Here is a 16,049-nt window from a genome sequence, read left to right as displayed (position 1 = left end):
CGTACAGGAGAAATAGCATCAAACTTGACAACAACACAAATTGGAGAAAGTTCCTTTTTTTTCATTTGTGTACATAATAAGCCAATAAACTTGAGCACTTGTGAACTTGACATTCACAGGGAGGACTGATATCCCCAATCTCTTTACATACTACTATGGCTTGCAGTGGTATCAACAGTGATGTTTACAGACTTGGTGCATTTTTACAACACTATACGTACACATTGCATTTGCTATTATTACACAGAAGACTATAGACTACCACAGAACAAGCTACACAATCTACACATGTACATATAAATAGTATATAGTGTGTACAAAGAACATTGTGCAGTCAGTGTATCCATGCAGTGTACGGTGTGTATGTACAGTGTATACAAGGCAGGAATAAGCAAGTCCATTATCTTGCGGTCCGCAGGTCAAAATCAGAAGAAACCACGCAATTCTGAAATCTAATTAGCTAGTCCTGTGGAAGAATTCTCTTGTCCAATAGACAGTGGAATAGTAATTCACTGACGGTGTCATAAAAGAGGAGCACCACAGCAACCAGAAACTCAAAATTTTTAGCTCATTAACCCTTTGAGTGCTGTAATTGTTCTCACCAAAATTTTAGTGCAACACTTTTTTTCCAATTCTTACGATTTTTTCTGTAATATTTTTATAATTTTGGACCAAATGGACATCACATTTCATTGGCTACGGTTTGTTATCAAAATTTTGATAAAATTTGAAAAATATTGACTGGAGTATATTTTCTAAAGGAGACAAAAATTGACTTTGTCGCTCAAAGGGGTTAATTAAACACTACAGTTTCAGCAGCTCACCAGTTTCCTGCTGCAGGGTAATAGCCACTTGAAAAAGGACAGAACCAATATGGCAAAAATAATTTCTGACAATTGGGACTGTGATTGTGGCAGTCTCATGAGCTCCGTTGACTTCAATAGAGGTGTAATTGGACTGATTCTTTTGAAACACAAATTCACTGATTTAAATTTTAGATAAAACTTGCACCAATGGATATGCTCACCCTTGCCAAGGCAGAGTATACACTTGTTTTATTGTGCTTATCTACATGTAATATATGCATATATATATATATATATATATATATAATATATATATATATATATATATATATATATATATATATATATATATATTTATATATATATATATATATATCAGATACACAACCTAACAGAGAACAGCCTAGGTTACAATCCTTATACATAACAAAATTACATCAGACTAGACTAGTTACAATTGATGGATGAAGTCACTGTAGAGGTTGGTGCTAGAGTTAAGGTGGTTGGAAAGGCTATTTTTGCACCAATTCTTTTCTCAGAGTTAATGTCAAGTTTCAAGTGTTAGAATCAAGATATTTAGTTCAAATTTTCAGGATATCTCCCTTAGTTAATATTTTCTCCAAAGAATTTAAAAATTGTATATTTGCAGCCATGATTTTGAAATATGACACCAATCAATATTAAAATTTAATTTTCATATTTTTTTTACATATTTTAATTTAATAATAATTGGATAGTATTAATATTACCAAATTAGTTATAAATATGTTGACACTATTTATTGTAAGATTTGTACGGCAGGATTTGTAAATAAAATTTGTTTTTATGATTTTACAAGGGTTTATATATCAAAAAATTATTACAAATTCTTTCAAATTTCAAAATGTGATTTTTCAAAAGTACTTCAAATACAGGAAAATTGTGCCGTACAAATCTTATCTGTAACCTTGTTAATAGGCTGTAAAAATTCCATGTTCATATCTCATTTCAAAGTTGGATTAAATTGGTATACAATTATGTAGGAAAACTGTTATTCTGTCAAAAATGTTGAAAACAAGTCATATTTGCACCCCTCTTTTGAAGTCATAGAGCAGTGTTTTTTGGTTAATCTCACTTTTGACACCTCTTTGACACTCAAAGAATCTAAAAATGCATTTACAATAGCAGTCACTCACTCTGAATGGCAGCACGACCTTGTCAAACTTTCCTGAAAAACAGCAAACAATGACTTTCCCTTTTCAAACATTTTATTAAAAGCTAGGGGACCTAATACTAAGGACTCCCCAACTTCTTGTTATTTGGTCAGTTTTTCAGAAGTTTTAACAGGCTATAACTCTGCAATGCCTTTGTGCCCAAATGTCTAGTTTTTTTTATTCCACAGAGAATGTTGACTACTTTTATATTTTAATAGTTTTGTTGACATTTATAACTGACGCTCTAGCCTTTCCAACCACCTTAACAAATACGTTCATAACAATTTCATAATCCATTCCAGGGGTGAACCCAGAGACACACGGCAATCCTTTCCAGGGATGCACACACCAAAATGCATGACGGTTGGGGAAGCAGACGTGTGAACGCTACCGAGAGAGACGCTGTTTTACGAGATTAGCCCAAGCGTGTAAATCCTGATACTACAAGATGCATGTTACATTACAGATTAGTTTCTTATCTAGACTACTGAATGCTATAAGGAGGGTAGGGGTGAGGGTGACGTATAGCTGTGTAATTGGTGCAGTACCTCTTCTTTAGTTCCTCTAATTGGTTCTTCAAAATGGTGTGTGCCTCTTCAAGCTGAGAGAACAAAAAAAAAAAAAAAAAAGGAACAGAGAGACAGAGAAGCTAGCAATCAGTCACAGTCACAACGAAAAAAGAAAACAAAACACAGACAATTTTGGACAGACATAAAACAAATATGCTGAGATACACTGTAGGTGACTATACCATGCCAAGCTGTCTAGTTGAAGCACGATGTTCCAATTGTTCAAACTATGAGACCCCTCTTCAGCTTTTGCTATCTTACTGTTGGTTCACTACTTGCACTTTTTAACCCTTTCACCACAATGGTTTGGCCCTAACCCATTGTTATCAAAGGTGACTGTGGACCTGTTGACAGGCAATTAGGGGTGAACAGGTTTAACTTGTCCCTGTTGTGCCAGTGTTTTCTTTTCCTTTTCCCATTCTCATTTCTCGTTCAAATCAAACCGACCTTAAATCATGAGCTATCCACATTGAATTTTTTTCCCAGTCTTACTGACACAGGTAACTTCTAGAGGGCGGATAATCAAATCCAGAGGCCTACTAGTCTTGGTATTGACAAAAACAACACTGTATTTTTGTATAGGCAGAAAAATTATTTCCTATGTCACTCAGTTTGCACTTTTCAAACACTTCTTGTCAAATTATGAAGAACTTTGCATTATGGTACACTGTTTGTGACCAAGACACATTATGCTTTGTTGACTGCATTGCAAAAAGGCTTGTCAGTTTGAACTTGTTGGCATATGAAAACAGAAGCAATGGCTCATCTATTTCTCTGTCAGACTGGAAGGGCTATACAGGTTCTGTTTGTCTGTTGGTAATATGATAGTATAACATTTGAGCACTGGCGTTTGGTGTGTATCTGGTCCGTCTTGCATTTTATATCCAAAATCTAGCAGATGAGTGCAAATGCAGTTGCATGAGGTGATATTTTTAACATATATATTGTTTTCACATTTGTTAGGAATTCACCACCTATGTACTACATTTCACTGGAAATCGAGGCTGAAAGATGCTCTAATATGAAAAAGATATGACAGTAAATTGTATCTTTCTGTCCTCTCCCACATCCACATTGTCTACAGCTACATATAACAGGACGTCTCATTGACTAATATACTGCACAGACAAAGTGCTTAAAGAGGACAGGTTCATGAAAGACTGGAGCGGTGAACACTGACCATGAGGGTATTGAACTAAATCAGACTACTGCAGCTATCGTGGTGGTATGAATCGAATCAGACAAATGACTATGTGTGACAAAACAGAAATGGTAAGACATGAAACACTGATGTTCTTGATGACAAAACAAGGACATATTCCCCCTATGGGTTTAGTTGACAAACCTGGACTTTCATTGCGCTAGCATTGTTCTTCCTGTGTTGTTGTAAGAGAGATACAAGGGAAGGAAGGTTAAGCAAAGACATACAAATAACTGCAGTCCGTGTCAGCACCTGGACTGCCCCAATCAAGACGTTGACCAAAATCTGCACCGGCTGACACTATCAATTTCTGTGTGGAGGATTGAAATGACCTTTTTAGGTCGATGAACCTTTCAATTTCCCCTCCTAGACAACCTGGCATGGTATGTGAACATAAAACTAACCAACACTAGAACAGAAACATGGGACGAATGAAACAGCAATTCTGTGGCCAGTACATGCATTACTGTGGTGAACACACTGTTAGATAAACGTAAAACACCACTACCAGATGACAAAACACAGGACGCATACAGACAGACAGACAGACAGACTTAGCTTCACTATCCATCACCATGCAGTGATTTAACCCTTACATTACCAACACTTGAAAACAAAAAAAAATATGTTTTGTTTATTTCAACACTTGTTTACCTGTTGTTTTTCTTCCTTCACTGTATGATATTCCCGAAGCTCTTGTTGGATGTTGCTCTTGTCCGTTTCTATTTCTAATAACTTTCGCTTTGTCCCCTCTAACAAATGTTGCGCTCCTTCTCTGTTGGGTGTTATCATTGACAGCACAAAAGACAAAACAAATGAATAACCACGGATATTCTCTGACACTGGTTACAGGCAAAAAATTGTGCACAAACAAAAAAGTAAACAAAATGTCTAAAGTGAATCCATACCATGCCAGGCAGAGTAAACATGACATGTAAAATTGTATATATAAGATTGAGAATTCCTAAATTCACATCTTCTATTACGATAGATAGTTCTATGCATTTAGACATTAACCATTTGAGCGCCAAAGTCAGTTTTTGTTGCCTATACACAATATAACCCAGTAAATTTTTTTCAGGTATTTGCCAAGATTTTGATACAAAAATATACTGGTAGGTAATGAAATGTGATATCCATTTGGTCCACAATTATCAAAATTATTGCACAATAATTCGTAAAAATTGGTAAAATGATGCACTAAAATTTTAGTGGGAAAAATTACAGCGCTCAAAGGGTTACATAATCAGATATATCATGGATGACGATTATAAACACAATGGTAGTGCACCCATGAACACACAATATACCTATGCATACAAAGATTCTATTTTTCTGATGGAAAAAACCTCATGTTTTGCTCCTCTGTGTATCTTTTGGTAACAACTGCCTTCTGAATATTCACACAATACTTATAAAGTATCCTACCGATTCACCTTCCTGATTTTCATATGTTTAAGATTTTGATATCAAGAAACGCATCTTCAAATCAAATCTGGCCAAAAAACTGCACAAAATCTCTGGAACAAGGAAAACGCTTACAGTTGGACCTGTAAATCTGTCATATTCTGTGCCCCATGCTGGCTCTCCTCTTTGCTCTTTCCGTACATGTCCCGGAATTTCTCCACGTCTTTTTTCTGCCTCTCCACTTCCTCCTCCAGTGCGTGTACTTTCATCTGACTCTGCTGGCTCTTGGCGATGGCTTCGTTTTTCTCCCTCATGGCAATGTCCCTCTGCTCTTGTAGCTGTTTTTGCGTTGTCTTGGACTCCTCTAGCTCTTTGTTGATCTGGGTTAACAGGAATTGGGAACATGAGAAAACACAATGTGCAAATGTAAAGCAGTCCAAAGTTTCTGCACATATTGTTACATATTACAAGGAAATGCTTTCAACCATTTTAATCATTTACTCCATGGACAAAAAGTTCCTGTACAAAAGGTAAACAGTAATGTGTGTATGCTGTCAACAATACCAGCAAATAACACCGCTCAGTCAGGCTACCTCTTAACCATGTGACCATATGGTTGTGAACATGAATGTGTTCATCTGCATGTCTGCAAGGTTCAACAAGCAATATTCAATTTTCAGATCAGTTTACCATTCAGTTTGTCAGTTTTTTTCTGTAAACGGGTCTTACAAGTTCTTGAAGTTCATGGAATTAAAGTATTCAGTAAATATCCAGTACATGAACACTGGATTTCTGTAAGTGGCACACAAACTTTGTATATGCCTACTACACTTTTCTGTAACTCTCATCTGCATTGCTCAACATACCTTATTTTTCTCTTCTTCAAGTCTTTCTTTTTCTTCTATAAGTTGTTTCTTTTTATTCCCTGCATGATCCTTTTCAAGTTGGAATAGTTGCTGTTGGCCCTCCAGCTTGGCGATGTCCACCAACGCCCTTTCCTTCTCTTCCTTCAAGGTGTCTCTTTCTTTGATCGTTGCTTTGTACGCCTTCTGGGCTTTCTCCTTTTCATTCTGAAATCATTTAATATGTAATATTGTTTTTACAGATATAGTATTCCACTGCATTCCACAATGTTCAACATGACGAACTGAGCATGCTCAGATGCTAGACAGCTATACTCAAGATTTCACTCTTTCATTGCACAGTTTTGGCATGACCCTATGATTCTACGATGCAAGTCAGACTTATGATGATGTAAACGGGATGGAGGGGCTCATCTAGGGTCATGCTAGAAAACTGTCCAAATCAATATAATCCTATAGGGTCAAGTTGTTTAAAAATGCTTTGAGAGGACCCCTTAATGCAGCAATGTTTTGATGATAAAGACTGGGCCTAGTGTTATTCAGTTGAGCAGGTGCAGGACATACTTGTCACTTTTATCACTTATTTGTGATGTACATGTAATCTTTAGAGATACAGCTTGGCGGTCTCTCACCTTGTATTTGTCCTTTTCTGTTTGAAGCTGCTCGATAAGTTTATTGAATGCATTGTGCTGGTCTGACAACTCCTTGAACTCTCCCTCTCTCCTGGCTAGTTTCTGCCTCAACTCGTCCAAGTCCCGACTCCGGCTGTCTTCCAGCTGCTCTCTCTCCTTGGAATGTGCCTCGGTGAGCCTGGCGATCTTGGCATGGGCTTTCTGCAGCTCAGCTTGCTAGATTTTTAAGAAAGCAAAATTTACCCAACAAAAGGTGGTTTTGTCAAATTAACAGAAAATATACAACAGAGGGTGGCAGTGTGTACGGTGAAGAGGAGAGAGTATGTTCGGCTGAGAAAGTGAGAAGAAATGTTGAAGAGAGTGAAGAGCTATGCACATGCAATTGCGAACAATTTTGATGACTGAGAGAAAATGTTAGGTGAATATAACGTATCAGAAATGTTTACATTAATATGAGAAGGGTTGTATTTAGAATGAGAAACACTGAAGGGGCGGGGGGGATGGGGAGGTGGTTGGGAAAGAAGAGTGATGTACAAAGGACGGAAATAAAAAATGCTTAGAGGTAAGTGACCTCCTCTGTTTCCTGAAGGTGTAAAAAAAAATAAATGGAAATTATTTGTGACTGTCATGACAAAACTCAGGCTATTTGGATAACAAAATGGCAAAAGCATTGGAAATTTAGAGCCAAGCAAAAGAATTTTATGATGCTGCAAAGCAAAGAGATCACAAGCTTAGCAAGTAGCCATAACTTGGGTTCTATAAGTCCATATCGTTGTTGTAAACGTGTATGATAGTCAAGTTTCTGAGCTGTCCCATTTGTCATACAGGGGTCCATACACTCAAAGCCACTTCAAATTCAAGAACTTTTAATGACTTTCTTATCAATTTTACCATTTCCAGTCAAAAATATCATTTTCCATTTGTCATTTTAACAATACACCATTTTTATATATCGTTTTACATATCATTTTTATGATATCAAGACTGATCATCTTGTCATTGATAAAAATTTTTGGTGGATTATCAAATTTCTAGGACTTTCCAGAGCTAATGTAAATTTCATTTTCAAGGATATTTCCAGGACTTTCAAGGAGGCTTAAAAATTCAAGGGCTTAGAAGGACTTTCCTAGAGCTTTCAGACCCTGGTCTTATGACCAGCTTCAAAATATGAGTATTTATCACTATTACACTGAGTATTTTTCCATTATTACACTATATTCAGAAATTGAGGATTCACCAGTATGCATCTGAATAGTAAACAGATATATCTGGACATATAACAAAACTATGGTGGACCTGGCCTAAGTTACAGCTCTACTGGTTATTACAACAGCCAAAGCAAGTGAGCTGATGTTGCAAAAACTACAGGCGGTGGAGGATGTGTTGAGGATAATTAACACAAGGTATAGAATGAGCAAGCATGAGGTAGTGATGATATGTCCGTGGGCGTGTGTACTCTGAAGTATAAATTGATAGACTGTAGGAAAGTCTGTAAACTGCTGAGTGTTTGTGGAAAAACTTTGACAGTAACAGTTTGTTTGAAATTTGAACTTTATACAAAAGAAGGATAACACTCCTGCATGCAGCTTCAAAATATGCAAATGTTTACTTTGTGAAAACTGCAAACAAACTGTCAGATTTTCTGGTTTTCTGCCAATTTCTTAATTCTTTGATAGAAGGTAAAAATTTCATATATAAACAAGGAGAAAGTCACACTTACAAATTGGAAGCAAAAAACTAAGAATTAAATGCAAAATATGTCACCCCTATAAGGCACTTTTGAAATTCTTTGTATCCATGTCTTACACAGTAAATGTTGCTGAATCACCTGACTGCCACACAGACAAGTAAACGTTTGTTTTTAAACACGTAGAAGTTATCATAAGCGCCTGGCAACAAAACATAATGCAGTTACATGTATGCTGAATTATACTATGCTTCTACCTAGTACGCTAAGTGGCCTACACATCCGTAGCTCAAGGGACACCTTAACACTCCTAGTACTGCTCACTATATGCAGGTTTTGCCGAGATACGCAACCAAACAGGTATATCAATGCATTTGAATAGTTTGCATGCATTACATATAATTTATGCAACAACAATGATGGCTCCAATACAAAGGTGGATATTTTTTATAAGTATATAGCAAGTGATAGGACCCAACACCTTACATTTTTACTCTGTAACCAGCCCTATTTACATAATAGAAAACGCAGTTAGATCATAGCAGCATTTCCTCTGAAATCAGCATGAGATGATCATAAAATACACAAGTCCTGATCTCTTTACCTTGTACGGTAGTGGCAAAAACCATATCTTTGTACTCACTGTAATGGACACTTGTCAGAATGACTTTTTATACCTATGTGATACCTTGTATCGGTAATCTTTATTGATAACCCATCGAAGGAACGTTTGCCACATGACAGATGCCACTCAAAACACTGGCGCGACTCTCACAATGGTCTCAAATGTATCATGAACGAGGACTAAAGTGGTGAGTATCTCTGTACGTAGTAATATCAGCACACTCAACAGGTAGCAAATCATTGGGATAACCAACTTTCTGTCTTGTTGTCACTGACTCACGACTGCATGAATAATGTTGAGCACCTTGTCATATCTTATCTTTGATCAATTGGAGCTGCATGGGTTTAAATTATTATCGCAGTGAAATGCTTACCATTGTATCTGCTTCCTTTTTCATTTCATTCATATTTTCTTCATGCCTTTCATTCAAGGCCTGAATCTCCCTCTGGGACTCTGCTTTACTGTGAGCCACTGTGTCGTTCAGTTTGCTGATAGTAAGCGATGCCTTGGAGACAGAGTCTTGGAGTTCTTCTAATTTTCTGTGGGGAGATTAAGATAAACTCTGCTGTTGTTATGAATGCTTTCTTCCTTGAATCAATTGTTTAAATCTTGAATTCGAGTGGGCCATGGTACAAGCAAAACCATGTGCACAAACATGCACAGAGATACAGTACATGTATTTCCACACATGGTTATACCTGTTGGTTTGTTTGTACCACCACCTTTAACCTCTTGGGTATACCTGCATCCTTTGCATTCCAGAACAGAATCAAGCACAGAAGCACCATTCAGGGGTGAGCAAATCATTTTTATACCCACTAGCCCACAGGCTGATGGGAGTGGGACATGTTGCGGTTATTGACTCACCTGTCTTTGGCTCTCAACCGTTCATTGAGAAGACTGAGTTGTTGAGAGCTGTCTCCTGAATTACGCATCAACTCTGCTATTTCAGATTCCTTTGCAAGAAAACACAAGAAAAAAGGGATTACAACCTTCCTGTGGCTTCAACATCTACATGAGTGATATCCCTGAACTGTAAAGAGGAATACACTTATGAGAAATCTGACAGATGTATAACAATACCACCACTTGTTTGACACAACAAATCTGCTGAGGAGTGACACTTTAAACTGATGGTAAAGGTTTCCATGAATGAACACAAAGTTGATGGATCAACAACTACATCTTCCTGTAGGAGGCGTGTTGCAGAGGTATGTGGAATAAAGTCATGTCAGCTGTATCTTTTCGCATCTTGCTATCTGTATTAAATACCATCCAATGTTCAGAGAATTTTTTTTAATTCCTGTCATTAAGCCATATTATCTTTGAAACTGTCACCATTTCAAACCTTGGCGATTGGATTCAGTTGATTGTTAAAACTCTGGTAACAGCTTTTGTGTACTCACGCTGGTGGTAGTCATATTGACTTGCAAGTCAAAAATTACCATTAAAATCTAAGTTGTGCATTTGTCACCAATGTTTGAGTAATGTTCTGTGGTCACACTTTGGGTGCTTTTGATTTAAAACTATCTGAATGAAAAATATGCAAAATGAATACAGCTAAACGTTACTCTGAGATCTCCTTGAATAACACCTACCAATTTGCTCTTGTCTTTTGACAGCTGCTCACATTTCTCTTCACTTGATTTCAGTTGTCTTTGAAGTTCAGCAAATGACTGCTTGACTTCAAGGAATTCTTTGTCTAAGTTCTTCATGGCTGTTTCCTTGCTACTCAGTTTACTTTGTAACTCTGCAGAATTAAAAAAAATATGGGATTGTTGTTACTTTTTAGAACATTTTCACCTGGTGTTTCATTCAGGATGCTCCGGCAGGAAAAAGGGGAGTATATAGACTCACTCTAAACACTGATGTTAATGACAAATGCTAAAACGGCTGTGTCTCTTCATCTCTGACTACTGCAGCCAATATACAGTGCATCACTCATCAGGGAAACGGTCACACTTCTGGCAGAATACAGGGGTATTTTGCATGGGTATCTACCAAAAAAAGGTGAGGTCCTCTTCAAATGGGGAACATTTCAATGCTGATGATAAGAATCAGTATATCTTACCTTCAACAATCAGTTCAATTTTCTGTCTTGCAGCTATTGACTCTTGAAGTTCTTCTTTCTGCTCAAACAAAATTTAGAAAGTATATGGTTAGGATTCTCAACCATTATAAAGTTTGTTTTACTCAGAGAATAAGATTTCCTAACTGAAGTGGCCGCAAAAACAAGGCAGAACAGGTTCCTGATTCTACTCCGGTATGCGCTGCCTCCTTTCTGCATCAGACTAAACCACTGAGAATACCAGGACCAACCCTGTATACATCTCCATGCATCATTAAGTACAACATAACAATTTTGGACAAACCCTCATCATCCTCTATGCATGTGTATCAAAAAAATTCACCATTGTATCGATGTCACATCTCATAACTGCAATATTCCAGTCATCATCCTCACTAGAGGGCGCTGTTGCAATGCTGAGCACTGACAGCATAATCACACATGGTGGTATACTACAGATGACGTACCACTTCAGATATTTTGCAGTCTGAGTCAGCTTTCTCTTTACTGAGTCCCAGCACTTCAGTCTCTAGTTCCTTTATCCTTGAAATTTTCTGTTTGATTTCTTCACCCAGATCGCTGTCTTTCATTTGTGAGGTCTCTAGTTGCTGTATTCTCTCTTCAGCTGCTCTGCATTTGGCTTGGAGTTCATCCAGCTGCTCCGTGTACGTGGAGGCTTCCATTTCCAATTCTGCAATCTTGAAATCTTTTTCATCGAGAATATTCTGCAAGGGATGCAAGCGTTTACAGGATCAGTGTCAAGACAAGTAAAATAGTTTTTACACAAAATGAAAAGCAAAGATTGTGTTTACCACAGTGTAGTGCCAGCCCCTGTTGGCAGAATTCAAAACAACTGAAATTATTCCATGAATTTCAAATGATCTGTATAGCAGTTTCTACCGTTGGAAAGTAAAAAGTACTTTTTATCACAGTATTTACTACAAGCACAAGCGATCTTCAAAGGCTGTATCAGAAGACAAAGCGATGACTTACTTTAAAACCATCTACTTCTTCTTGAAGTCTTGTAGCTCTCTTGTTTTCTTCCACTAACCTATCTTCTAGTGTTTTCACCCTGGCCAGTTCCTCTTGACTTGCAGCCTTTATTGTCAGTGACGAGAGAAAGGTAAAAGAAGGCATGTTTTGTTTTTATTCCATAATTAACACATAGGGGAAATCATAGCAGAGCACATTTGATTATTTCTACATTCTTTCTGTAATATTTCGTTTGCTTGTTTTGAAGCTTTGTTGTTTTTTCATTCTCTCAGTGTTCTGTGATGTGTAAATGCCTATTTCTCTCAGTATTACACAGGTCAATGAAATGACAAGTTGTCCTGTGTTTGTTATGCATGTATAATTTCAGTATCTTGGTTAGTACATGGGATGACCCAATGTCAAATCCCTGTATGAACACTGAAATTTTCTAAAAAGCGTTTCTGGCTCACGAGCAAAAAGTTGAATTATTTCTACAGTGCATCTCACATTTTCAGCTTTTCCAGTCATTAGTATTTCAACAAGTCTTGAGAGTTGTGACTGTTCAGCTGGCTTATTTGCTTGTCAAATGATGAATCAAATTTCTTTACCAAAAAAAGAAGTACAAACATCCTCAAAGAATATTTATGTACATTTTTATAGCATCTGCAACTCTGATATCAGTGATGTGATTACCTGTCAACTTTAAATCAAGGAAAACGTTTCTAGATCATCAATTCCAAATTATTTAGGGAGCCACATCATGGCTCTGTCAGTGAGACTTTCCAATTTTTCTCTCCTTGTCTCACCTTGAGGTCATCTTTGCTGATTGCAGCTTCTTCAAGTCGGAACTGGAGATCTTCCACTTTCCTGCAGAGAAATGACGAGGATTATCAGAAGCTTGGACAAGATGCCCAGTTTTATCACCTTTCACAGACAAAACAGTTTAATTTTCAGAACAGGAAAACAGCGAACCAAACAAGACTATTTGATATTATTTTGTTATGAACAGATGTACGGTGTATTCACATGCATATGAGTGGATCTATTGAATGTATAAATACTACACATTATGGTCACCATAAATCTTCCCTTGCAATTGCATACACTGATGCAAAAATGGATGATGCAATGAAATTAAATTGTTATGATTTTTTCCCCCATTTTATCATGGCACTGGTATTATTGAAGCAACATCTAAGATTCCCAGAACTGTCTATTTTTTGTTATGTGCATCTTTTTTTCTCAATAAAATTTAAATTTTGATCTGGTCTGAAGCGTGCTTTGGTTAAAACCTGCAAGCTTGGGAAAGGATGGAATCAGTTCTCTGGTGATCTTACTGATCCAGTCATAACATCTGTATGGTTCTCAGTGTATTTTCAGCTTTGTTGTTACTGTATTCAGTTAAGATCACAAACTACCGCTATATGGTATGTGAGGTACAACAATAACATTTTAAAATACCATTTCTAAGCTACATACTTTGAGATCAGGATTACAAAAGTTTCACAGATTTAAAAGTGTTGCATAGCCTAAAGGGCCAGAAGCTGTAACCTTTGACGATTTTTTCACTATTTTTGTAAATGTCAACTTAACTTTCTTGTTCTACTCCCCACAGCATGTTGAGATACACAGTACTCAGCTTATGAACTCAGCCTGTAGGAGTGCAGACTGCATTATTATTGACAAGTGAATTCTGGTCCGGACTAGAGTTCGAATGTACACAATACAATGCATTTCATTTCAAGTACATGTACATGTATATACACTGTATTGACAGGCTAAATAGTGAGTGTTTTATCATACTTTTGGGAGTTGAACAAGAACTTGCCATTGAACTATGGTGCAAAAATCATCAAAAGTTACAGTTACTGACCCTTAAAGAATTGATTTCAATACCCCTTCACATGTTCAGGTCTCAGTTCTCTTACAGCTAAAACTAAGTTACAAGCTACAATATCTAAAGCTACTGAATGGAATACTAACATACCACATTGTTCTCAGTACTCTTACCTTCTTTCTTCTTCTAACTGTTGCAACAATTCTACTTTCTCTTTGTCAGCAGACTCTACCAGTGATTTCAGTGAGTCCCGGTTACTCTCGGACTCCTTCACAAACTGTATATAGAAACAGAGAAAGTTTTCAGAAATGGATCTGTCTAAAAGAACTGTGCACTGCAACACCACACTTCACACCAGTGAGCTAAAGGCCCATCCTTGTTACAAACCCCTATATACTTCTGAGTCTAAAGACTGAGTCTTGAGCAGAATCTTCAATAGAGCTTACATACTGGAAATATTTAAACAAAATTTTGATTCTGAGTCTATCTTAATATGAGATTCACATCAGGAACACTGTAACGATATGTAACTTTTTATTCCAAAGCATCATCACGTTTTCAACTATTCTATAGAAGAAAGATTTTCACACCATGAAACATTGTCCTGATATTTATAAAGTGGTTGGGCTATAATATATTTGCTGAAATCAAAATTGTTCATAACTTTTTAGTGTAACAAGTACTGATTGAAATGTTTTCCAGACTTCATAAGCTCTGGTATAAAACTTTCTAACACATATACAAGTAATCTTTCTGCAGTAAACATCACTGTAATTTGACTTTGTTCATAATTCATCAAAAAAAATAGTTTGAAATCTCTTTATAAATGTAAATATGATTTGCAAAGCCAAAGATTCTGCTATCAAATATCAGTCTGATGATCACTACAATACCGTTCCTAATCCAATTCACCTACTGAAACCTTACGACGGTAACTAGCTATTTTAACCATATTACAACTGCTTTACCATTCAAAATAACCAACCTTGGTTTACAAATTTACTGTAAATACAGTTAACTACCACTGGTTAACCACTGATGTTCAACCACGATACAAACATGATCTACAATTAAAACAACCACCAAAGGTCTGGGGGTGGGGGTGGTTCTATTTCTGCAAAGCAATGGAACTCACAAAACTAAAATCCATATGTCATTTAGTGCTTGGATGTCACATTGAAAGTGAAAATGATATTATTCAGCTCACTGATATAGATCCATGACTGTTTTTAATACGGGGTGAAGCAAACCGAACACTAGAAATTGAACTGAATTCAGAATGAATATGGAATCATGTACAAACAGTAACGTGATTTGGAATTTCTACTGACTAACTTTTATTTGAGGAATGAAACTACAAACCCAATTGATGTTGCCTTGTAGTCATGTTTACTATATATTGTGAGTTTCACTACTTTCTGATGATATGGTACACCATAAAAACAAAAAAAGTCCCTTTTTAACCCAGTCACCATCCCATAATAATATGATTTCCCCTTGCTATATTTGGGTACGGAAGGGAGGGGGGATGGTCGAACTTAACCCTTTCAAAGCACTTAGTACTGAAAACAAGAATTATTATCTCTTCATCAATATTTGTATGCATGAATGTAATAGCTTTAAAGTACACAATGATTCATTAATTTAAAACCTCCTATAGAATATAATTTGAGTATTATTAAAGATAAGAAACTGAAAATAATGAAATAATCAGAAATAATCATCTATACTTTTTCTTTTTTTTTCAAACTTGTAAATATCCATTCTGAAATGACTGTCAGTGAAAGAGTTAGTTGCAAAATAAAACAACAACAACATTAAAACGAAAACCATACTTGCCTCACACGAGAACGCAATAAAATATCACAACAAACTTTTTTTTTCAAAAGGTGAAAATACATTGAAAGTCAATCCAAAAATGTGCCTGAACACATTGTTGGTGTCACTTACTGTACATGGGGTAGGAAAGACATCAAACACTGACAGAAACACAAACCATCAACATGCTCTCATTTCTATTAGTTTATACAACTGTAACTTTGCAATGTTTCATGTTTCATATATACATGTACATACATAGATCCTCGTTTTACCACGGCACTGCCCAAAGGACAACGCCAATTATGTGTGGATGTTTGAAAAGATGCGAAGTCACAGACAAGTTAAGCAGCCATTTGACATGAGTACAC

The 16,049-nt window shown here is 36.6% G+C and overlaps 1 protein-coding gene across 17 annotated transcripts in view; it reads right to left on the bottom strand.

Moving 5' to 3' along the window:
• LOC139145411 (CAP-Gly domain-containing linker protein 1-like) overlaps nt 1–16,049 on the bottom strand; it is a 57,167-nt gene that overhangs the window by 11,678 nt on the left and 29,440 nt on the right. For 15 of the 17 annotated variants that reach the window (XM_070716562.1, XM_070716568.1, XM_070716563.1 and 12 more), the window contains 13 exons: nt 14,034–14,137; nt 12,830–12,890; nt 12,045–12,149; nt 11,519–11,776; nt 11,055–11,112; nt 10,582–10,733; nt 9,851–9,939; nt 9,357–9,522; nt 6,672–6,887; nt 6,043–6,246; nt 5,312–5,556; nt 4,424–4,544; nt 2,548–2,600 (listed from right to left, as the gene is read on the bottom strand). In XM_070716562.1, the coding sequence (XP_070572663.1) occupies nt 2,548–2,600; nt 4,424–4,544; nt 5,312–5,556; nt 6,043–6,246; nt 6,672–6,887; nt 9,357–9,522; nt 9,851–9,939; nt 10,582–10,733; nt 11,055–11,112; nt 11,519–11,776; nt 12,045–12,149; nt 12,830–12,890; nt 14,034–14,137 (1,832 nt within the window). The remainder of the gene's footprint in view (nt 1–2,547; nt 2,601–4,423; nt 4,545–5,311; nt 5,557–6,042; nt 6,247–6,671; nt 6,888–9,356; nt 9,523–9,850; nt 9,940–10,581; nt 10,734–11,054; nt 11,113–11,518; nt 11,777–12,044; nt 12,150–12,829; nt 12,891–14,033; nt 14,138–16,049) is intronic. The other 2 variants (XR_011554918.1, XR_011554917.1) reach the window with 1 other exon arrangement.

The sequence above is a fragment of the Ptychodera flava genome, chromosome 12 (genome assembly GCF_041260155.1).
Source record: "Ptychodera flava strain L36383 chromosome 12, AS_Pfla_20210202, whole genome shotgun sequence".
NCBI classification, from domain to species: Eukaryota; Metazoa; Hemichordata; class Enteropneusta; family Ptychoderidae; genus Ptychodera; species Ptychodera flava.
This window is presented reverse-complemented; position numbering and strand designations above follow the sequence as displayed.